Here is a 23,878-nt window from a genome sequence, read left to right as displayed (position 1 = left end):
TTTTTTATTTTCTGATGTCAAGGACGTGCGCGCTCCCGCTTCTTCATGAACGCGAGCTCAGTGCGCGCCCCCGAGACAAGGCGAATGCAGTAGCCTACGAAAAAACAAGCGAGCGGCGCCGGAGACACGAGAGGGGCGCAGTTTACCTCCAGCTAACAAGATCTCAATTTGGAGCGCACATTTCACGCCCTGCTGGATTGTGTTGCCACCGGAGACTGGTGTGGATATTCGCGGACAGAGACAATAGGGTAAGTTGTGCTAGTCTACGAAGCCGGTCGATGGTCGAAGGAATCTGACGTTAGGTGGGGAAAATGACGATGTGGCTGTATTTTTTTGCACCTCCTTTTATGCCTCAAAATGGCGGCTAGGCCGCTTGGTCTGAAGCAGCAGGTAGCATGTCAGCGTCGCACTTTATTCCCGTGTAAATACATGCAACGTTGACTTTATTCTCAAGTATTTGGCCTCAGTGAACATGTTAAATGTCGCAAATTGAACTCGAGTGCATAACGGCACTACCGTCTGCGTTCATATAACGAGCTAACATTAAAGCTAACTTTCTGACTGCATCACCAGTAAGCTAATGAGGGTAAGGTTCACATTCACCTAATTAGCTAGCATAGTTCACATGTAGGATCTTATTTAGTCATATGTGGTTTAATAAACGCTATGTGTGCTAACGACATGACAACATGTCACTGGGCTGGGCTGGAAGGGCGCTGTTGCTTTTGGCGTTGTCATTACAAAAAATGATTTGAAGCCGAGTCCGTGCCGTTTGACAACTACGTCACTGCCGCTCAAGATAAATTTATTCCAGAAGTGGCCACCGCTAGACATAATTCGAATGTGTTGTAGTCTACACCCTGCTGATTAGCTTCACTGCTAAGTCGGATGTTAGCATGGAGGAAGGGCGTCCGGTAATTTTCGCCCTTAAACATCGGTTCTGGTTGTGTAAATTGCATCTACATTGATGCAGATTTATATAGTGGATATACAATTGGTATTTGGTTGTCCGTGAACGACATGGTTGTTTGCTGTCTCACCGGTGGGCGTCGGGCTGGCTCAGCTGGAGCTCCCTCGTCATGTGTGGGAGGAAATCAGGGTGGAGCGCATGCTAGTCGATGATGGTCTTGGAATTGCGTCTTCGCTTTACCAAACTCATTTCCCCTTTACGGGTTTGCTCGGTCCTGATTCCGAGATTGAAAACCAAAAGGATTGCATCTTTTTTCACCCAGAGCAGCGATTCCATTGCGAAATGACATCAGATTTTTCTCATGATCTTTTACAGTTGTTGGGGGGAGGGGTAATTTAATGAGAATTTGTCGATCGGGCGTGGTAGCCTGATTTATAATACTATGTTCCCAATTGAAATGCACTTAATCTGTGCCAGCCCTCAAAGAAATATAATTTTTTTGTTTTACGTTTTGAGTAAAGTAAAATAAAATTGCATTGTAAAATACAAAAACGATATATCACAAAGAGAATGTGAAGAAATAAACGAGTTATCTAAAGTGCAATGAAGCTGAAATTTTCACATTGTCGTATTTAATTGTTGGTGTGTGCCATTAAGTGGCATGGTCGAGTGCTGGGGGGAGGGGGGTCGGCGAACTTTTACACTCAGAGCCATTTCGACCCTGTTTCTATGGAAAAAAATAACACTGAGAGCTGTAAACACTTTTTAACATCTGAAAGATGTTCGCCATTATATATCTATATCGATCAATTTTACATATATAAATAACATTTTGTTTTTTATATATATCTAGCTATCTCTTTACACTTGCTAAATAGTGTGTGACATATGAAATCCATGCAGTCCATCCATGCTTGACAAAATTAAATGTTATTTATTAAATGAGCACATTTTGAACTCTCAAAAAAAATCTAAAATTAAAAATACAATGGGGGAAAAAAGAGCACTATTTCACTGAACAATGAAATAAATATTTGCTAAATGACTGCCTGAATATTTATTTTACCTGGTTAATGCGACTTTTACTCCTGAACCTTTACGTGCAGCATCTGCAAAGCATGGCTGTAGGAAGTCACCTTCATCACTATGCAGAACTGTAAGCTTCTGTCTGTGAGGCTTTAGGGGTGTTTGTTTTTATCATTGTTCATGGTGGCAAATAGCTGCTCACATGCATGTGTGGATCTGAAGATTTCTCCATCTTTGGCCTGCCTAGGGTTGAAAGTCTCACTAAATGTATGATGTCTTGCTAGGCTGTCACAGACTGACACATTTTGGGTGACAAAAAAAAATACATTATATCCATTTTATTTGATTATTTCAACATCACAATTGTACAATTTACAACTACAATTACATAAACTAACACACACAAATAAAATACTTTGTTCAGATATTGTGCAGTTTTGGTGTCGCTTGACTTTCCTCGCATGCCGCCTGTCAAATCTGCCTGCTGACAGGTCAAGTGCTTACAAACGTCTCTGAAGAAGGAGAATGCTGATCACCGAAATTGCACAAGGTCTGAAGAAAAAAGGGAATATGTAAGATATACTCCTGCATCTGTGTACACTGTATTTCTTATATTACTATCTCCACTTAGATGTTATATCTGATTTTAAAGTGATTTGGTGTTTGGATTTATTTATTTTTTTGGTAGTAGCATGTCAGTTTGTGTAAATGATGTGTTAAGCCCGTATCTCACTGAGCGGTGAGGGTTTGCGAAGGATTTCTTGTCACAAAGAAATTTTGACCATGTTCAAAATTTGGTGAGAGGAAAAACTGCGACTGCTAGAACTGTTTGCAAACATCTTTGTGTCCTTGAATAAACCCTGACCAAAAAAAAAAAAAAACATCCGCTCCAATCACAAACACTTGCAAACCTTTGCCGCTGCCTCCCCCCAAAATAACAGTAATAAGGTACGGTTGTATGTTGTTTGTTTAAATTATTTTTCACTTCACAAAAGTAATCATGTGACAAGTTCCTCATTATCCTTGCTTTACATGCTTCCATTTGGTTGACGTAACCCATGCATTAAGAAGGCCCGCTCTCTTGAACTGTTCAAGACCATGTTGTAAGCTTGATGACATAAAGCAGTGGTCGCCAACTTTTTTGCGTCACGGACCTTCATGTTGCTCTGGTCCACAAAAGCGATGGAGAGTTACTTCCCATGTCAAAATAGCTTCTTCATCTTTGGGAGATGACACCAAGTCATGGCCGCCCATCAGCTGTGCGTTTAGTTGGGTGTTGGGTTATTGTTGCTCTTATTGTTTACTGCTTCTTCTTTTATTTCTTAACGTATTCTGCTGACTTCAGCTTGCAAAGCAAAGTTAGAAGGAAAAGCCGCACTCTGATTGGCTGCAGTTACGCACATTTCTGCTGCGTCTGATGGTGCTGGTCATGTAATATCACTTTGCTCCATTAAATAATCACCCAGCTCTACTTATATTGTCCTTTGAAAGGTAATGAACGGGGTGGGGGAGATGGCTGCCCGCCACCCCACACACACAAAAGGGGGGGGTCTGTCTCGGTGCGGCCTGGTACCAATTGGGCCAGTGGTTTGGGACCACTGACGTAACGCCACAAATATGTGCTCCGTAATGCATTGGGTGTGGCTCAGTCCAGTTGTGACTTGGTGGCCGGCTGCTTCTTCTTAAAGTGACAGGATGTTCTCTGTTATTCATCTCAAAATCTTTTCAGCAACACTGACCCGGTGGGATAAATCTGAGAATTAAATGACACCCCCAGAGCACTCTGCACCATTTCTAGGATGATTCCCGCTGAGACACAGACAGAATCAATCGCAGGAATGAACAAGCAGATTTATGGATGCACCTTGACTGCAGATTATTCCCCCTCCACTATCACTCCTTTCCCACCTTTGAGCTCAGCCAGTTCAACTGATTTATTTGATTGTATTGTTTTCAAAATCGTGATCTCAGACCGTGCAATTTCGAGACTTCACACAATCAGGATTTTGGGGCCCATCAGTGAGTTTGGGCGGGAAAAAAACAATAACTGATCATCAATTCAATCAGAAGATGGAACAATATATCTCTTTAAAAGAAATATCTATATGTACTACAGTCAACGCCCTTCATTCACAGCCCAGCCCATGAAGAGCAAAAATCCACGTATAACTGACGTCCACTGAAATGCATTCGGGAAAAAAATATTCAAAAAAGCACGCTGATAATCATTGAATATTATATGTAATGTTTACATGATTACAAAAAAAATGCATGAACTTCAGCAGTCAATCGGGTGACCGGTGGTTTTAGCTATTCATTGAAAGTTCAATATTCGTTGAACATTCATTGAAAGTCTGACGTTATGAATACTTTGACTGTTTGCTGCTGAACAAGAAAAAATGCATGTCTGAAATCTTAAGATGTTCGAGAAAACAAGTTCAAAATTCCCTCGCTACGAGGAAAAAAAAAAACCCCAAAAAAACACAAAAACTGTTAGAAAACGTCTGTTGAACATTTGCGACCCAGATGACCCCAACGTGTATGCGCGTTTTGCCCACTTCGCAAACAGTTGCATATGTTCGCTGCTCAATTTGATAAAGGATTTAAGGCGGACGAGAAGTCGCTAAGCATTCAACACAATGAGCCAGGAGAAAGAGGATGAGACAACAGAGACACTAATGCTAATCGCTAGTATCTGGAGATAAAATAGGACAACAGCTACATCTTACGCTCACAAACCAGAAAAGAATCGCTCATAAATGACGTCAGCCATGACAAGGAACTTACTTGGCAACGGCATACATATTATAAATATTACATATTTATAACATCAACAATGTGTTATATACTTTTATCAGCACCATAAAATCCAGCGTTTTGAGATCTCAATCAATTTACCTTTAGCTAAGGGACTTTGTGTTTTGATTTGTTCAGTTGATTTTATTATAAGAAAAAGCAATCTTTTTTTTTTTTTTACATGAAAATGTAAAATTTTAATGACAAGAAACAGAGTGAATTAACCTTTTTAAAGGAAATATTTACTTTTGACATTTAAATAACCCATTCAGAAGTATTTGTATTATGATTTTCACACTCACCGTTACTGTTTAATTTATACCATGATATATGTGTCGTCAGCTGCTGGGATTTTATTCACTCTGTATTTCAGTTTTTTTAAACTGAGTTTAATACTGAATGAAACAAACTATTGTCTCTCTCAAGCGCCATTTTGAATGTTGCGAGGATTGACTGCGGTGCCCTAAGAATGACGCTGCTCACTCGGGATACGTCACAGCAAGTAAATCAATTAAGACAGTTTTGAACTCCAGGCCCAGCCTCGGTGAAAGGCTTGGTCTCCAGACCCACTTTGTGGGTGCGGCTTGCCAGGCTAGGTCATTAGTACAAAATGTAGATCATTTTTTGTTTTAAAAAAAAACCCAAACAGATTTACATACTCTATTACAGATAATTCCATATTTATACATACATCACAGCAAGCAGTCGGTCTTGTTCTATTCAACCATTTTGAAAACCTAGAAAAAGGACTGCCTCCCTCACGCAGCCTATTTATTGTCTGCGCATTAATCATTAACTATTTTTAAAACTTTATTGCATCGAGGCTTGAGTTAACGAAAATCATGGATTGAATCAAAATCGCAGTTATGTCAGGAAAATCTCAACTCAAGTCATTTCCTAAAATTATTCAGACCTAGTGTTGTGGTATTTTTGTGACCGTGAACCACCGCGAATTTGTTGGGAAACATCCAGAAACTCCCGGCATGCTGTAATCAACACTGTATGAGAGGTAAGCTGTTTTTTGGACCAGTTTCAGGTGCTGACATCACAGCTCAGTATTTAACTGTCAGCTAGTGTGTCAGTTGCTCCTGTGGAGCAGGTTCTCTGCAGTGTGCAAATGTCAGTTAGTGCAAGTGGATAAGCAAACGCATTCTATATTTGTAGCTTGATCAGTTCAGTCGAGCTGGCTGCTAAACAGTGAAAAAATGTCTGCCGCCTTGGTGCTTCCTGTCACTTGTATTGGAAAGAAAAACGAGTGCGAAATACATGGGAGACTGCTACACTTGGGAAAAGCAGTCCTCTTCTCCACTGCTCCTTTATAACGATCCCTTATCCATTGTCACAAATGTAAAATTTGTGTCTGCTGACTAAATTATGCACCTGAGGCACACATTGTAAGGTTCAGTTGATATGGATGTAAATGAAGTATCTGTACTTTTTTTTTTTTTTTTTTAAGTGATATCTACTGTATGTAATGCAACACAAAAAACATGCATATGTAAACGAGAAAGCAAGTGATTATGTATCCATTTTTTTCCTGGTTAGTTGGAGAATTAGTCATTGTGGTTCCAGTAGACTAAGAGGTCTTAGCGTAGCGTTGGCTCTTTAGTTTTGTGTTTTTACAAGGCAGTATGTAAATAGTCCTATTTTAACCCCGCTGCATTTCATGTACTTGGCAAAAATATCCCCCAATTGATAATATATTGACCCTCGCCCGAGTAAAAGCTGTGCTGTCAGCTCATTGTGATTTCCCCATTCATCACTCTGCTCGGCAGTTCTTGAGGAGGTGTGATAATGACACGATGACGTGTTGGAATTTGACGAGCGTGCAGCCGGTATTTCTTTATTTATTTATTTATTTTTATTGTTGGTATTTTCTCAGCAGACTGCGATGGGAAATTTGTCACCCAACAAATCTGGGTCAACTCTTGCACAGGAATTTGCAGCAGGAGCAACCTGGAATGTATTGTTACAGTGGATGGCTTGTTTTGAGAGCATCTAAAAATCCATGGAATAAGTGATTGAGTTCACTTTGTTAGGTGGATGGCTTCATGTCATTTTTCTAATAAATGGGCTCTCAACTAATATTTTCTGAGTGCTGCATTGACCTGCTGGTAGAATAAGCTGTTTCCATGCATTTTATCTGTATTTAAACTATTGTGGGAATTGATGCAGCAGTTCTTTGACCTGTACATTTTTTCCACCCCCACCCACCCTTCATGTTATCTGCCATGCATACCTAATACAGACCTCCCTTTCTCCTTTTCAGATGCAGTGTAGACTCGGGTGTTGACTCGTCTGCAGACTCTCCACTTCTCTCATCCCCAGGGGGCCCGATTCCTGTGGTCCCCACTCTATCTGAGGCGGTGTTGGGACTACGCTAACTGACGCTATAGGAGTACACGGCTCACCCTTGCTCGCGTTGCTCGGATCCGCATAGCTCAACTCCTGACTGAGGAGAGCGCGGCAGCTACATCATCTATTACCAACTGGTCTCTCCTTGCCCCGCCCACACCATCCTGTCACCATGGTGCTTTCACAACGGCAACGAGATGAACTGTAAGTGGTCAATACACATTTTTTTCACGACACGAGTAGTGCTGAATCTTAATGTTATGTCAAAGTCATGTCTCCTCTTAATGAAGTTCAGTTTGTCATTTTATTGTCTGAATGAGTAAACTTTGGATTGGGTTAGGTTTAACACAACCTTCAGCGAGTTAAATAAAATGATTTTTGTCACAATTTAACTGCTTTCAAAACATGCAGCATGTAAAATTTTGACAAATGTCAATATTTGAAACCTTTTCAGAATTATTTAAATGAAGAACCTCGGGATTTATGTGCCCCAGCTGAATGGCAGTATAAAATAAAGTGTGACGCTGATATTGTATAGTGTTGCATAAAGGCCTGTCACGATAATTACCGTATCGACTTATCATTCAATGACAAAAAATGGGCACAATAGTTTTTTCAGACTCAATAAATGGTCAGTTATATGTGTTCGTTTACATACGTCATCATTACCTCGTGCTGCTTCGTTTCCCCCTTTGGTCAGTGCTCTGTTAGCACAATTTCATTGCTTATGGTTCTGGGTTCTGCTAACATTTGTTATGCCAAGCAGGGGCTTGTAAGGAAATAAATAAAATGTCCCCCCCCCCCCCCCCAAAAAAAAAAGACTGAGGTCTGGTGGCTGGTCTGAATTGTGGAATGCATCCACTTGTGCAATACATGACAAGGCGCCTAACATTCCCAACAATGATTCTATGTTTTTAGATTAGTGCTGTGGGTGTGGCCTGTTGGTATGGGGAGCTCTTCTGGAATGCTAAGCTTTCATTAGCTCTGGACTATTCAGAAGAAGCTTCCAAGACCCCCAGCCAAAACTTCCTCTTTTCTAAGTCTGATGTAGGGCTGTCAGAAACGAATCATTTAAAATGGGATTATCCTATCAATTGCTCCATCGATTAATTGTGTAATTGATAAACCTATGAAGAGTTTCAGTACAAAAAAAAATAACCTAAATTGACCACGTTTATCATGTATACATATTTATATATTGCATATGTGTTTTTGTACATTTCTCTATTCATTTGAGACAATTTGTACACTTTTTTAAATTTCTTCTTCTCCTTTCGGCACGTCCCTATTCAGGGGTCGCCACAGCGAGTCAGTAATTTCCATCCGCCCCTGTAAACCGTCCTACCAACTCGCATGGTCGTCTTGGCAAAAGTTTTACGCCGGATGCCATTCCTGACGCAACCCTCCCCATTTCTCCGGGCTTGGGACCGGCACTGGGGAACAGTGCACCCCCAGGGGAGGGCACTGCCCCCCAGCGGCTGGGTTACACTTTTTTAAATTTAATGTACCATATTTCCACAACAAAAGATGCAACGGTCTATTCCTGCACATAGACCACACAAAACAGTTGCTTTGAGATGGTAGTTCTTGTGCGGATTGTGAGATGACGCTTTGTCATAAAACAAACACAAAGCAAGAGCTCCTCGTAATCAATGTTGAATTTGAAACAGAAGATATCATGTAATGTTCTCTCATTGGTTGTCGCTGCCAACGAACGTTGTGTGCGAATGATGTCCCTGTGTCCCAACCGTCATTCAAGCGGAGCACTTCCTGAAGTCGCTCAGCATGACAGATTTTGGAATTCAATGCAATCATAAAGCAAACTGCATTATTAGGCGCACGGATGACTTTTGAGAAAATTTAAGGCTTTTAGGTGTGCCTTAAGGTGCGGAAAATACGATAATGCTGAAGTATCGGGGTTCTCTGTTGTATTTTACGCTTCATAATGCGCCACACGTTTTTATTGGAAGACAGGTCTGGACTGCAGGCAGGCCAGTCTTTTACTACGAAGCCACAATGTTGTCATATGTGCAGAATGTGGTTGCTTTGCATCGTACAATTTTAAGCCCCTTTTAACCTTAAATTCCATCCAAGAATTGATATGTCTATTTTTTTCCTCCAATGGTATTTCAGGTCCCTTAGCTTGAAGGTAGATATTTATATTTTAAATGGTATTTTTTCGAATAATAAGGTACTATTTGGGGAGGAACAGTCAGCTGTGTGATTCTGTAACCTATTGAAAACAACTCATTTTTTATTTCTACTCATTTTTTTTAATCCATAACCAATGAAAAGCGCATTTGTGTATCTTTACAGGGTCAGGGGACTCACTGCCCCAAGCGCGTTGTAAAAATAGCTGAAGAACACAACCATGTTAGTTCCAGAAAAGACCTGGCGGGCACCCGTGTGATGATGGGCGCCTTACTTAATATTTATTTTTTATTTATTTTAATTTCTCCTCTCTGAACAAAGAATATGCCCACGGCCCTCGCCCATGCTCTGGTTATAAGGTGCTTTGTGTACATCAGCCTCTGGATGTGATTGCACACTGAATAAGCTATCTTGCTAGGTAGATGAATGAAGAGAATTACAGAAGCAGAAAGTATACAGGGGTCCTTGAATTAAGGTGGCACCCTGAAACGAACGTTTACTTAAGTCCATCACTAACCTGTGCTAACATAGTAGGGAAGTTGTAACGGAACAATTTCTGCTGCGTGACAAAAACCTGCCCCTTAACTGCAATTTGCTGTCAAAAAAGACTGTCAGAGGAGACAACAAGGATATTGTACCAATGCAAGAATTGACTGCAATTCCGTGACATTGAAGCATATTTACAAATATATTTGATCACTAACAAAGGATGTTATAAATTGGCCTTGCTGTTAATGAGATGAGTGCTGGCAGATAATGTGACAACCAGTGTAGCCTTGTGAAAGTGATACCGATACTGTCATGTCACGCCACTAGAGACCAACACGACTTCATGTCATCTGACATGCTTTCAATTTATTCTCTCTACTTTTATTTAAAACTGTTTTCAAGATGGTGAGCCTTTTTTGTTTGCTCACTTTGTAGTCATTTGCTATGTGGTTTGAGGAAAAAAAATTGCAGTTATATTATTCAAAATCAATTGAAGTTGACATGGGCAGCTTTTTGGACGCAGCCACTCGTGTCGCACACCCACCACCCCAAATAATCCTCTGTTTTAGCTAATCCCACCTTGCCATGCTATTTCTCAGATGTGTACGCTCGCAAAGTCGGCCCCCCCTGAGTGTTTTAAGTGGGCAGCCTGTCAGGAGGGTAGATAACCTGCTAACCTTGAACTCTAATTAGTGCCCCCCTCTTGTTGTCATGGGTATTCAGGTTGGCAGAAGGTGAGGTGCACGGAGTACAGACTGGTCTGACAGATTGTAACTTCCTCCCCCTTCATATTGGCACCTTCAATCATATTCTCTTGTTCTGCTTTTCCTCAATTTTGGTGGTGTTTGCGGTGGATAAAACAACCCAAGACCCAATGTGATATAGTGCTGGAGGGGTGCAGTTTCTTTGTTTGCTTTCCTTTATTTTTTCTCATACTAAGAGCAATTGATTTCAACAAAAAATATATTTTATTAATCTAATTGTCTTTAATCATTAATAACCTATGATAATGAATACACACCATTGTTGACACACATGGGCTTGCATGCAAGTAGTACCTTGCTCAAGGGCAATTCATATCTGAGTGCAAGTGGGTTTACCCGAGTTGAGTCGCTCGCTCACTCTACCTATATCTCAATTTCATTCTATGGAATCGAGCCAAGCTCGGTCACAGGCTACATTCTTTTTAAAAACAGCCCTGAATTAACTCACTGAAACGGAAATAACAATTCAGTTTCAGGTGCATGTGATATTTTCTCAAATAGTGGCTTTCACTCAAAGTGGTACCTGTAAAGCCGAATTTAATATTGGAGTTAATGCAGCATTTGGTTGAAAAAAAAATCACTTCCCAACGCCACAGAATTTTGTACCCTGACAGGAAATTAAGTAAAAGCCAACATTCAAACTCTCGCGTTTGGACATAATTAAATCTCGGAAGGAATTGAATGCCTGTCTGTTTCAGCTTGTGTTTTGCTTGTTTACCTGAAGTGTATTTAGATGAGATTCCCTCATGGCAGGCTCATAGCTGTTGTTGAAGACTTTTCTGGAGGGCCTGCAATAATGCCTGTCTGCGATCCGCCTGTTTTTTATTGACACATCTCACCACATTTCTTTCAGCTTTCTAATTAAATGACTTATTTTGTGATGGACTTGATGAAATTGTCATGGCCAAACAGCTTGTTCACCTCAAGTGTATTTTTTGTTTTTGTCTTGGATGGTGGTGGTGGGCATGCACACCGGGATCTCCCATCCCTCCATGCACCATTACAGTGATTCATTCTGTGTTGTGTTATTTGCCCACAGCCACAGGACAGGAGCTCATTATAGACTGCAGGCAGATGTGATATCCATTGTGCTGGATAGATAGTAGGAGCTTGTCACAAATCATACATGTATTTATAGACTTGTAGTACACGTTTCGCTGATTTATACACAATAAATGTTATTCTAATATATAATGTAGGTGCGACAATGCATTTAGGTGTATACATATACTTGCTGTACCAACAACATACATGTACTTTGCTCCACATATGGTAACTAAGCCCTCATCTTGGTTATGGTAATCAGGGCGTTAGTTAAGGATCCTCTTTGTCTGTTCCAGAAATCGAGCCATAGCTGATTATCTGCGTTCCAATGGATATGAAGGAGCATATTCCACATTCAAGAAGGAGGCAGAATTAGACATGGTAAGTAGACACAACACCAATCTTATCGTCAGGATTAGATTAGATGTTGTTTTACATTTTATGCGAAATAAGCCATTACAGGTGCAGTATTTCCCACATTCGCATTTACTTGTTTGCGGGTGCCACAAATTAATTTTGGCCGCTACTAAAAGATTGTGCTGCAACTTGTCAATATGTAACTGTTGTACCAACTGGCATTGCTGCACAGAAAAGAGCTGCTGCTTGTGTGGTCCTTGTGTGAGGCTGCTAATCGGTACCAGAACCGATTTCCTCTGTGGTATGATACTGCAAATACACTACCCTAAATGACGAAGTCTCAACTGTATCAATGTTTTTCTGTTTAAAGTTTGAGGACCTTAGTAAGTAAATCGTAATGGTATCAGCTCAAACAGTATCGGTCCCCCTCGATACTAACAAGCATAATGGCCGTCTTGTCCATGTCACAGCACACTTTGCTCTTTCTGTTGTCTTTGTATGTGTTTTAGCCTGCAAACACAACTCCATGTTGGACAAAGCCTATTTATAGTTCTCAACTCAGAATCTGCAGAGTTTTGGATGAAGCTGTGAATAGACTATTACGGGAAAGGAACCGACCATGACCACAGCGACTATATGCCACAAGTTTTAAGATCTCCCCACAAAGCTAGTCTTTCGTAAGCTTGACAACCATATCTTGGGAAAGTAATTAAAAACAGTCAAAAATCTTGTTTCTTAAATGACAAAGCTAAAAATAGATAAACATAGCTTTTTGATCATTGACATTGATCGATCAGCAAATAATGAGATTACATTTGATCACAGATTTTGCATAAAATCCGATCTGATTTGATCCAGCCGATCAGATCGGTGTAAAGTCTAGCTCTTATATAACCATCATTAGCTTCCATCTTGAATTCTCAACTCTCTCAACTCAACTGTATTTATAGAGCACTTTCAAACAGCCATAGCTGCATACAAAGGCTTGTACATGGAGCAATTTAACATACACAATTCTCTAAGGCAGGGGTCCCCAACCTTTTTTGCCCCACGGACCGGTTTATGTCAGACAATATTTTCAGGGACCGGCATTTAAGGTGTGGCGGAAATAATACAACAAAATAATATGGTATGAGCTGCATGGAAACTGTGGTGTTTTCGAAATATCATAATAAACACAAGGAGCGTCTAATCTGGCCGCAACACTCTCTCTGATCGCAATGGTAATGTTTAATGCCTTCAAAATACGATACAACGCAAATTCAAAGTGCATGAAAATGACGACTCACCACAGCCCCGAGCTTGATTTTCTGCAACCAGACGGTCCCATCTCGGGGTAATAGGAGACAATGACACCTCAAGTGTGTGTTTTATGTCCAGTCTACTTCGTAATTTTGTTTTAGTCGCCGTTGCTGCAGAAAACCCCCTCCTCACACAGGTAGCATGTGGGAAATAGCAACAGTGCTACTGTGGCGATCTCAGAATATTCAGCCATAACTTTAACCCAGTTGTCTCGAACGTACTTTTAAGGCCGCCGTCATTTGCGCTCTCCAGCAGTTTTATTACTCATTTTGCGAGCTCTAGCGTTTTGTTTTTAGCGTAATCGGTCACGTGACGGAGAAGCGCGGCTTGACGTGTGTCAAGCGTGACACAGACGGATGTAACGGAGAATCCGGTAATTTTTCAAAATAAAACATTTTCGTATTCCGAAATAAATGAAACGGAATTAAGGCAAGTTCTTTCTGTTCGGCCCGGTACCAAATGCCCTGCGGACCGGTACCGGTCCGCGGACCGGCGGTTGGGGACCCCTGCTCTAAGGTATCTGCAAACTAAAAATCGGCAGTGAAGGTGACAGTGCATCCAACTTTAATGAATCTTTGCAGTTTGTGGCAGGATTCATGAGAGGTTTCTAAATGATGGTGCAACTGAAGTTGAAGGCTTTGGGTGGGTGCTATGGGATTTAAAAATAAAGCCCTTTTTTTATATCTTAAATAGCTTCATGCATCTTCTGCAAAACATTGTACAACGATATTCTACGGCAATATTTCACAATGTAGATCTTCAAATTGTGTCCAGGCTATATAGTGTGTTTTCATTGATTCTGTGAATGAGTTTATTTTGTTTCATCCAGTTTCTCCTTAATTAGAGATATCGGAAAAGCACTGAATATATCCTTATTTTTGGAGAACAAATAGATTAAGACTTGGATTCGAACTGGGATGGTAAAACATGATGGGGAGATCCCTATCTTAGACATTTGGATCCATAATGCCCATTGGTAAGAGGTTGGCACCCTGCAGTGTAGTCTGGCACTTTTTGTGCATCACGTGTATGTTGCTTAGCATCCAGGCAGATGGCCCATTACATGATCGCAGGCTTGTTTGGGGAACACACACACACACACACACTCACAAATAAAGGAAATGAGTTTTCTTCGGAAGTTTTGTATTCTCCTCCGTCGCACAGTGCCTTGAGGCTGCTGGTAACTATGAAATCATTAAAAAGCCTCATTAACAGCCCTGTGAGGGTGATGATTGCCACGATCGTCCAATTTCACAGCTAGCTCGTCAGCCTTGCCTTTGAACAAAAGCAGAAATCCTGAAATTGTGGAGGGATGCAACCACTCAATATTGATGCCTTCAGTGATGAGTGAGAGGGTAAATGAGACTCCAACTAGAGACAGGGAGAGGAATGCAGTTTTTATAACTTTATTCTTATTACACTAGTCTTTACAAATCGATTCTCATTAATAAAATACCCCAAATTTTGTAATTTACAGCCTTGCTGATGAATAGAGCACCTGTCATAAAATGTGAACACACACATTATAAGCATTAGGTGATATGATTTATTGAGTATTTATTTTTTCATTTTATTTTATTGTATTTTTAATGGTCGACAACAGATGCTGGGAAACTGTGACAGTTGATTTTCCAACCAAAATGTTTGATCTCGTGGATCTGATTCGTTCCATTTATACTCATTACCCTTCGTTACATTTTTGTTTGTTTATAAAAATGTTTTGCCTTTTGATTTGTACAGTTATTGACATGTTTTTGTCATTCAATGAAAAATGATTCAACAGACTTGTCATGTTGACATCCAAAATGAGTTAAAGCAAAGAATGCAACTGTGATTTGTTAATAGTAATTTTTTAAGAAATTGCTCTTGTCCTTATCTGTGTTATTTGTTAATGTAAATTATTAATTTTTTTTTAATCTACTTTGAGAGGAGTTGCCAAGACGTCTTGCAGATGTGCATAAAGTTAACTTCCTCAGTTCAACTATGCAGAATGCATGAACTTTGTGTGCAGGAGAGCAATTATAGGAAGGATCAGGACGTGTGTGTGTGCGTGTAAATTTTTTCTTTCATCAAGTCAAGTCAAGTACAATTTTATTGTCAAATGCGCTGTATGTGCAACATACATTCATGTAAGCCATGTGCTTCGCTTGCCACTCCAGCTGGTCCATTCTCACTGGCCTTTTTTGATTCTGATGATTTTTCAAATGTCATCTCCTTACAGAATGAAGAATTGGACAAGAAGTATGCCGGCCTTTTGGAAAAAAAATGGACTTCAGTCATCAGATTACAAAAGAAGGTTTGTTTATTTGCCACTTTCAAAGGAGGTTTGTGTCGATTGCAGTCTTGTGAATAGTTTGTGATGTCACTCCTGAATCCACTTTACTTTTATTAATTCATAGTAATCTCCTAACAACACTAAATTAAGCCAAAATTACACTGCTAAAGCTTTTTAAGAATATTGAAACTTGTCTTCAAATTGTTTGAATACACCTCCATCTTCTAACATTCTTGCTTGGTCTGTGTTGTAGGTTATGGAACTTGAATCTAAACTGAATGAAGCAAAGGAGGAAATCACCCTGGGTGGACCAGTTAGTCAAAAGCGAGACCCCAAAGAGTGGGTCCCACGCCCTCCAGAACGGTATGCGCTTAGTGGTCACCGCAGTCCTGTGACCAGAGTCATCTTCCACCCAGTCTTCAGTGTGATGGTGTCTGCTTCAGAGGATGCGACAATAAAGGTTAGTGCGGCTGAAAGGCACTAGACATTTTTTTTTCTGTGTATCGTTTTCGAATATTCCAAATGTTTTGCGTCCGTAGTAGCTTTCCACATCTTGCCACTCATTGCATTGGTGCATTACTGCAACGATCTTAAAGAGGTGGGAAACTATTTCTCTTTAAAATGGCATTCAAATCTGTTTTCTAGTTTTAAAAAATCTTTTGCTCTTCATTATTTATGGTTTGTTTGAAACTGTAAAGATCATAGTTTGCTAATGTTGACAGTAGCCAACATAGAGGTTTATGCTCATAAATATACATACTGAGCCAGACTTTCTAAGATGTCATTGTTGTAAGAAGACATGACGATGCAAAACCAATTTTGGGCAGGGAAGCCTATATTTCTGCTGACGTTGCTTGCAGGAACAAATTAATGGGAATTTGACACATAACAGCGCTAAATGGAAGTAACTTGCAGGCAGTTGTGTCGGAAATCTTATTGAATGTTGTTACTTTCACTTTCTCTTAAATGATGCTGCAGTCCTCAAAATTGGTCTGCCTCTCTCGAGCGCACTGTTATACCAGTATCATCATCTTTGCATGCCTAGAATCAATGTACAAACTTGACTCTGCCATCTTGCCTAAGGAGTGACTGTTCCTCACCAGACAATTTCAATCTTCTATTATGCTGTTTGTTCTTTAGATTTTATTAATATGGGGCACATGGTTGTCTTCTCCTTGGCTACACCAACATAGCAGTAGTTCAGATCCCTGTTTTGGCATCATCTTCCCTTTTCCAAAACCACAGTTTGCCCACAATGCAATCGCTCCTCTTGGCATTGTACCACATTTCCATTCCTCCTAAGAAGCATCTGTACCACGAGCCCACCCGCCATCAGAGGAGCAAGGCTCTGGGCCCAAATCTTAAATTCTGCTACGCCCTCCTGCTTTTGCTCTTGTACCTCTTTCTTCTATGGCTCACTCTCTTTCCCCTGGCCTGCACTTATTCGGTGTCCTACTTATTCTACCTCTGAAGAGCCCTGTTGAATTTTTAACTGAGTAGAACTTGCATGCTTCAGATTGTTTTGACAAGTACCGCAAGCTAAAATAGCTCCTTAGTCTGAAAACTAAACTGAATATACAAAGTACATTATGTGCAACAATTTTTTTTTTCATTCATTCATTTGTGTTTTTACTATGCAATGTGCCACCACCCACCTAATAATCAGTCGCAAAAAAAAAAAAAGGCAGTGATAATGCTCAGTCTGTCTGGTAGCTTTAAGATACAGGTTGCTGTAAAGCCTTATTTGCCCGAGATGCTGATGAAATGCACAATGTGCTGATCAAGTGAATCTGTGCATTTTGTACCTCACCATCGCCATCTGGCATATTTAGCCCCTCTAGGAATGGAAGGGGAGTAAGAAGGGACCGGTGGAGTTTGTATTATTGACGGTGGGGTCTCCCATTACCGTCTGGATAAACTCCCCCCACCTAAAGCAATGAGGCGAGGAGAATGTATCTCTCTGTGACTGCCTGCTTGAAAGCTAAACATGAGTGGCTTTCTTTGGCTTGAATCCACCCCTCTCCCTCCGATGATCACTTATACTGTCTGTGCTCCATATTAGCCCACAATAGTTTGACCCCTCACTAGTACTAAATTACATTTTGACCATAGAGACCTTTAGAAATCTCCAGTCAAACTTATTGTTGGAACTTTTTAATGTGATCTTTTAAGGCTGTACTTTTTTTCGTCTGTTGTATTTAACAATGTAAATGTGTGGAAAGTTTCTGGTAAATTCCCAGAGGGAGTACAGAGGATTAGACATTTCGTATTTGGAAATGGTCTCAGTTTGAAATTAATAGAAGCTGATTTTCCAGAAATTGCATAGTTTGTAAAGTGGACTTGTGTGGTCTAAGTTGCTCATGTGCTCTTAAGGTGTGGGACTATGAGACCGGAGACTTTGAACGCACACTGAAGGGCCACACAGATTCCGTGCAGGACATCTCTTTTGACCAGACTGGAAAACTGCTTGCATCCTGCTCTGCAGACATGACTATCAAGCTGTGGGACTTCCAAGGTTTTGAGTGCATCAGGACTATGCATGGTAGGTTTTCTAACAAGCCATCTTATGTTAGAAAAACAAAAACATGAGGGGTTACATGGGGGAATTGTGTAAAAACCACCACATTATTGGATATAATTTTGTAACATTGGACATTAAATATAATATTGCAACGAAAATACACCTTTTTCGCAACCCCTAGGTATCAGTAAACGTCTACATGTGAATAAATTTTGTGCTTTTGTTGACCTTGTGTATTAATTCATGTTGATTTTGGATACATTTTGGGGAAGCAAAAAAATGTGTTGTTCTCGAAAAATCACTTAAGTATTTTAATTATAGCTACTGTGTTGTTATAACTAATGTGCATGATCAGTCACGCTGTTGGAAAGGGGATGATTGATGCATGTACCAGTTTTCAGGTCTCTCTGATCCAGGGATTTCCAGTTTTCTGATTTATCACACGTGCACCTTCAAAACTCAAATTAGATCCACCTATTAACGTATGATATTGGAGTAACTAAATCCAATAATGCTTTTTTTCTTTTTTTTTTTTCTTTTTTTTTTGCCTGTGAGCAGCACTGGCAAAAAAAGCAACCCCTCATTCGTCTTGCCCTTTTGGTGGCTGGAGACTTAAATCACAAATGTTCGACCCTGATTACCCCTCCCATACTCTCCGCCCCCTTGAATCTCTGAATCCCGATCCAGTTACGCATCCAACTCTGTTTTTTAGGACATGACCACAATGTATCTTCTGTAGCCATTATGCCCAATGGAGATCACATTATTTCTGCCTCAAGGGACAAAACCATGAAGATGTGGGAGGTGGCAACTGGGTAATGTCTTTGAATTCTGAATTCTTTGAAAATGTCAAAATTCATTCTCTTTGGTCAAATTCACTGGTTGGTAATTCATCTCTGTATTTTTGCCCACCAGTTACTGTGTGAAGACCTTCACTGGCCACAGGGAGTGGGTCCGCATGGTGCGACCCAACCAGGATGGCACTTTGGTTGCCAGCTGCTCCAATGATCAAACGGTGCGCGTGTGGGTTGTGGCAAACAAAGAGTGCAAAGCTGAACTGCGGGAGCATGAGCATGTGGTGGAGTGCATCTCGTGGGCGCCAGAGAGCGCTTATCCCACCATACTCGATGCCACTGGTTCTGAGGTGAGGACCTGCTTGGATCTTAAATATCAGTAGGGATTATTGTATGGAAAAAAGATGAGCTCACTGCACAAGTGGGAAGTTATTTACACAACCTTTTGCTTGACACAATCGTATCCTTGTTTCTTGATTTAAAGGCTGGTTCATCAGGTAAGATGACGTTAAGTATTATTTGCTCGGTTTAAGTCATTGTAGTCTTTGCTCACACAAGCCTGTGTTGGATGTTGTCCAACTCGCGGGCTCTCGACTGGTATTCCCCTGAAATCGACATTTTCCATGGTCATGGTTAAATGGTCAATAAAGCATTCACTTGAACAGATTTCAAAACAAGATCATTTGTTTGGAGTCAAAAAAAAGAAAATAAATATGTATAATCCTTTAATTATTCAACATAATTACAAGTGCAACTTTCACGTCAGAGTATATCATTGGGGAACTCGGGGTGAGCATATTGGCAAAAAAAGATTGGCAAATTTTCTGTGTGTGTGTGGTGTGTGGTGTGTGGTGTGTGTGTGTGTGTGTGTGTGTGTGTGTGTGTGTGTGTTCGTTTGGTAGAAGATTACGATCCAGATGGATTTCGCATACATTTATTTTGTGCATCTATTTGACTAAACCTATACAAGCATACCAAATAATGAGTTACTTACCCTGCAGTGATTTTACCACATAGATTGATTTGTTTGTTTGTGTGTGTTTTGTCCAACCAGAGCAAGAAGAGTGGTAAGCCAGGCCCTTTCCTCCTGTCTGGCTCCAGAGACAAAACTATTAAGCTGTGGGATGTTAGCATAGGCATGTGCCTTATGACACTGGTGAGGTCTATTTCAAGCGCATAAATGTTTTCTATTTTTCTTTTCTTTCTTTCCTTCTTTCTGTATTTCGTTCTCTATTTCTTTCTGTCTTTCTCTCGTAAGTCAAACACAAGTTACTTCATTTGTGAATGCTGTCTTTTCTGTATCACAGGTCGGCCATGACAACTGGGTGCGTGGTCTCCTTTTCCACCCAGGAGGCAAGTTTATTGTGACCTGTGCAGATGACAAGACCTTAAGGATCTGGGACTACAAGAACAAGCGCTGCATGAAAACCCTGAGTGCCCACGAACACTTTGTTACCTCTTTGGGTAAGCACACCTGCCCTCCTATACCCTGACATTATGTCTTCAGCTGCTGTCCTTGCCAGTAGCTTATACCAATGTTCCCCAACCACCGTGGGGCCACGGGCCATTTTTGACCGCACCACACAGATGAAAGAATAAAAAATAAAACAAATTCAGTACTTCTGGTTTATTATTCAAGGCTGAAAAATATATTTTTTTGAAAAGTGACTGGATTCGCTCTGATTGAAGCATGTCAATATGCTATGGTAAATGTCTCTGTCGTGTAACGCACCGTTGGTCACCAGACTGATTGACGGTGTGTAAACTGTTTTGGACAATGGACGAGTACTCCTCCTCTTGTCCACTTGAAGCAAAGTGAAGTCACTCCCTCCTGCAAACAAACACGGTGAACACGTACGAGACATCCGGCGCATCATGATATTTCACATTCGGTCTGAAGTAGTATATTGGCGGGTTGCAGGAACCAAGTGGAAATGGACACATGAACAGAAATCGCGCACATGAGCAGGAACACATTACATCATTACACAGAATAATAATTCTCATGCTGTCATGCTCCTTAGGCAAGCATTTAGACCTCAGCATTTAGAAGGCCTCCCTTTCAAGTGAACGTTGCATTTTCCATGTGTTGCACTATAATTGATCATAAAGTTTGCATTTATTACCTATGATTGTCTATGTAAACGTCATGTAATGCACTTTTGTTGTGATCTTTGTTCATTTCAGATTTCCACAAGGCTGCTCCTTATGTGGTCACTGGGAGTGTAGATCAGACAGTAAAAGTGTGGGAGTGCCGCTGAGTAGGACCTCCAAAGATTGGACCAGCACCCCGACTACCCAGATGGTCTTCTGGATCCTCTCCCACCCACCCTGTCATTACAGCCCCGCCCCCAAACCCCCTCTCACCTAAGCTAAACTTCACCTGCACATCTTCATCTCCTTCGGCTGCACCTGCCACTATGGTTACTTACCCATTGCGCGCTCTCTGGTCTAATAATCTGCCCCCTCTGTGTAAATTATTCCTGGATGTAGATCAAGATATTAAATGTTACACAAAAAAAAAGTATTCTTGCATGGTAATCAAAACTTGTATACTGTAAATTTGCATAACGTCTAGAAGAACCATAGGTTTAACACAGGGCTGGCCGTCTGTCACGCAGCCTTACTGACCAACCGAAGGCAGATGTTTTTGATGTAGGGCACAAAAAAATAATTTAAGAAATGACAGTGTCTTTATGTGTAAGATTATTTTCGTCCATTTTTTTTAGAACTTTTTTTCCCTTCCCTCTCTTTCTCTCTCCGTTGCTGTCCTAGTCTGATGGTGCCTAGCTTGTTAAAACCGTTGAGCAATCAGGCAGAAAAAGCATATATGATGAGACTGTCTGTCGGCCTTTGTTATTGAAATAATCTGTAGCTTTATACCATCATTTCTTAAGTGTGCATACAATTTCTGTTCATGTGGAGCTTGCTCATATTTTAATGGTTGTATATACCATTTTTCCAACAGTTGTCTTTGGACCTCGGGGGAGGGTGAGTAGGGGGTGGATAAACTGCAGCTTTGACTCTTGTCATGGTGGCATATGAACAAATATTAGACTTTAGGTGAACCATCCTATTAAGAATAGCACCGCTGAGCTATTTGCTGACGTTTGGTGGAGGCTGTCGGTGTGCGTGCCTGAGTGGAGATCAGGGATTACACAATTTCTAATTTTGAGCACTAGATAAAAGATGCTGGGGGTGTCTCTTTTGTAAGATCGCTTCCTCTTACCTCCATTTACCCCTCAGCTCCCAGCAATTTTGCCCTGCTATGGTGTTTGTGTAATGTAGGAAGGATGTATAGACTAAAGATAAATAGTTGTCGCTTGGGGCCTGTAATGGCTACAAACATGAACTTTCTCTTACAAAAAGAGGAAAGGAAAAAGCATGAAGAGTCAACATGACTCCCAGGTTTGATACTTGGAATTTGCAACGATATCTTAATTTCTGACGGGTGAAAAAGATGTTCAGCTCAATAAAAATAAGTTAAATTGGTTTTCTGTGAAAATATGAAGTGTAAATTTAGCTAGTTAAGCCATTTGGCAGTTTTGTAATGTGTCAAAGGATGACCTGAATGAAAGTGGGGGTAGTTTTAGTCTCCTGAGAAATTGTTAGTTGCGGACATCCTAAGTGATCTGCTTCATATCTTCTCTGTAATATAAGCATCTCTACCGACAAACTCCCCAGACCATTTGACATGTTTCTGAGTGGGATTCTTCTCATGTTTAACTGGGAAGAACAGCGGATAGAATGGAATAAAAAATATACATAACCAACCATTACTTTCCCCTCGTATGAAATGAATGATCTAAGGCTATGGTTCATTTATCTTGCACACCCCCGTTTCCACCAAATCTTTGGACCTGTCATAATGATCCAAAACAAATTTACTGATGTTGATAATTGCTAAAACATATTTTCCAATTGAAGTTCTTGGCTTATAAAGAATTTGATTGCTTCAATAAATTCATTAGCTTCTTTGCTGCAGTTTTCTTTTCAACTGTGTACTGAATGTGGTGCTTTGGTGCTGAAGCTCCTGCTCGCGGTGTAAAACATGATCTGTTGATATATAGTGCTGCTGCATGGTTACCTACATCAGAGGCTGAGTTGTCTAAACACATTTAAAGGTACACAGTGGCTTAACTGAGACAGTAGTATGACTGGTGCTGAGAAGAGGATGGCCTAGTATGTTTAGACTACTCAATCCCTCTCTTGATGAATGGACTGTTTTTTTTTTTTTTTTTTTTTTGTGTGTGGCTCTTCCACCAACATCCCACCCCTCAACCCTACACATTCAAAGACAGTGAGTCAGACCAGGATGATCCAAAGGAGAAATCTCAATTTTAAAGGGAGTGTTACACCTATCCCTTAGGTATCTTCTGCCTGACTTGTAGTGGGAAAATAGTTGAATTTGGCATGAGAATGACAAAGTATTGTGTTCAAAGCTGATACCAAAAAAAGTCAATATAATCTGGTTTAACCAAGAAACCAGCCTCATTTGGTCCAGCATTGTGACCAATTTTAGAAAAATATGCTCGCACCCTCAGGGCCACACGAAGACATGTCAGGCCTTATTATACTATTCCTCCATTTGATTTTAAATGAAAGATGTTGAATAGAAGATTGATACGACATTTGGGAGCTCTTTTTCTAAGAATTTATGGATCAGAGCTGCTGCGTTGAATGCAAAGTTTCTCCTTTCCCAAGCAATCCTTTTGCTCTCTGGTCTGGCTTATGAGTGGCCTGACTGAGTTTTTGCTGTCTGTGTGTCATTTCTGCCTCAAGTCAACCAGTCCTCTCTAACATGCGTGTGAACCTCATTGAGGGCTTCAGACTGCACAACAAGCTCTTACTTGAGAGTTCATGATGTTTTCACTATTATGGTCTCACTCTTCACGCTACTGTTAATATACCTGGATGTCATTATTGTTTGCAATATAATAAAAACAAATTGCATTATTTGTGTAATTGTGTGTTTTTTGGTGGGTGTGCGATTCACTAGAGATGTTCTGGAACACGTCATAACTCGGAGGAAGAGTCGCATTTGATTTTATTCCGTAAAACGTTGAATTTTAAGTGGCACGCCGTGTAAAGTGG

General features: G+C 40.5%; 1 protein-coding gene across 1 annotated transcript; it reads left to right on the top strand.

Moving 5' to 3' along the window:
* The first annotated feature begins 65 nt into the window (after nt 1-65).
* On the top strand, nt 66-23,740 carry LOC109525405 (lissencephaly-1 homolog). Its single transcript, XM_019885849.1, has 11 exons — nt 66-248; nt 7,002-7,291; nt 11,832-11,916; nt 15,416-15,490; nt 15,723-15,929; nt 17,843-18,011; nt 18,703-18,805; nt 18,906-19,134; nt 19,839-19,940; nt 20,092-20,248; nt 20,972-23,740. Exons 2-11 carry the CDS (start codon nt 7,260-7,262, stop codon nt 21,043-21,045), a joined length of 1,233 nt encoding a protein of 410 aa, XP_019741408.1. The 5' UTR covers nt 66-248; nt 7,002-7,259; the 3' UTR covers nt 21,046-23,740.
* The last annotated feature ends 138 nt before the right edge of the window (nt 23,741-23,878 follow it).

Source organism: Hippocampus comes, unplaced genomic scaffold, assembly GCF_001891065.2.
Source record: "Hippocampus comes isolate QL1 unplaced genomic scaffold, H_comes_QL1_v1.1 scaffold29, whole genome shotgun sequence".
Classification (NCBI taxonomy): domain Eukaryota; kingdom Metazoa; phylum Chordata; class Actinopteri; order Syngnathiformes; family Syngnathidae; genus Hippocampus; species Hippocampus comes.
This window is presented reverse-complemented; position numbering and strand designations above follow the sequence as displayed.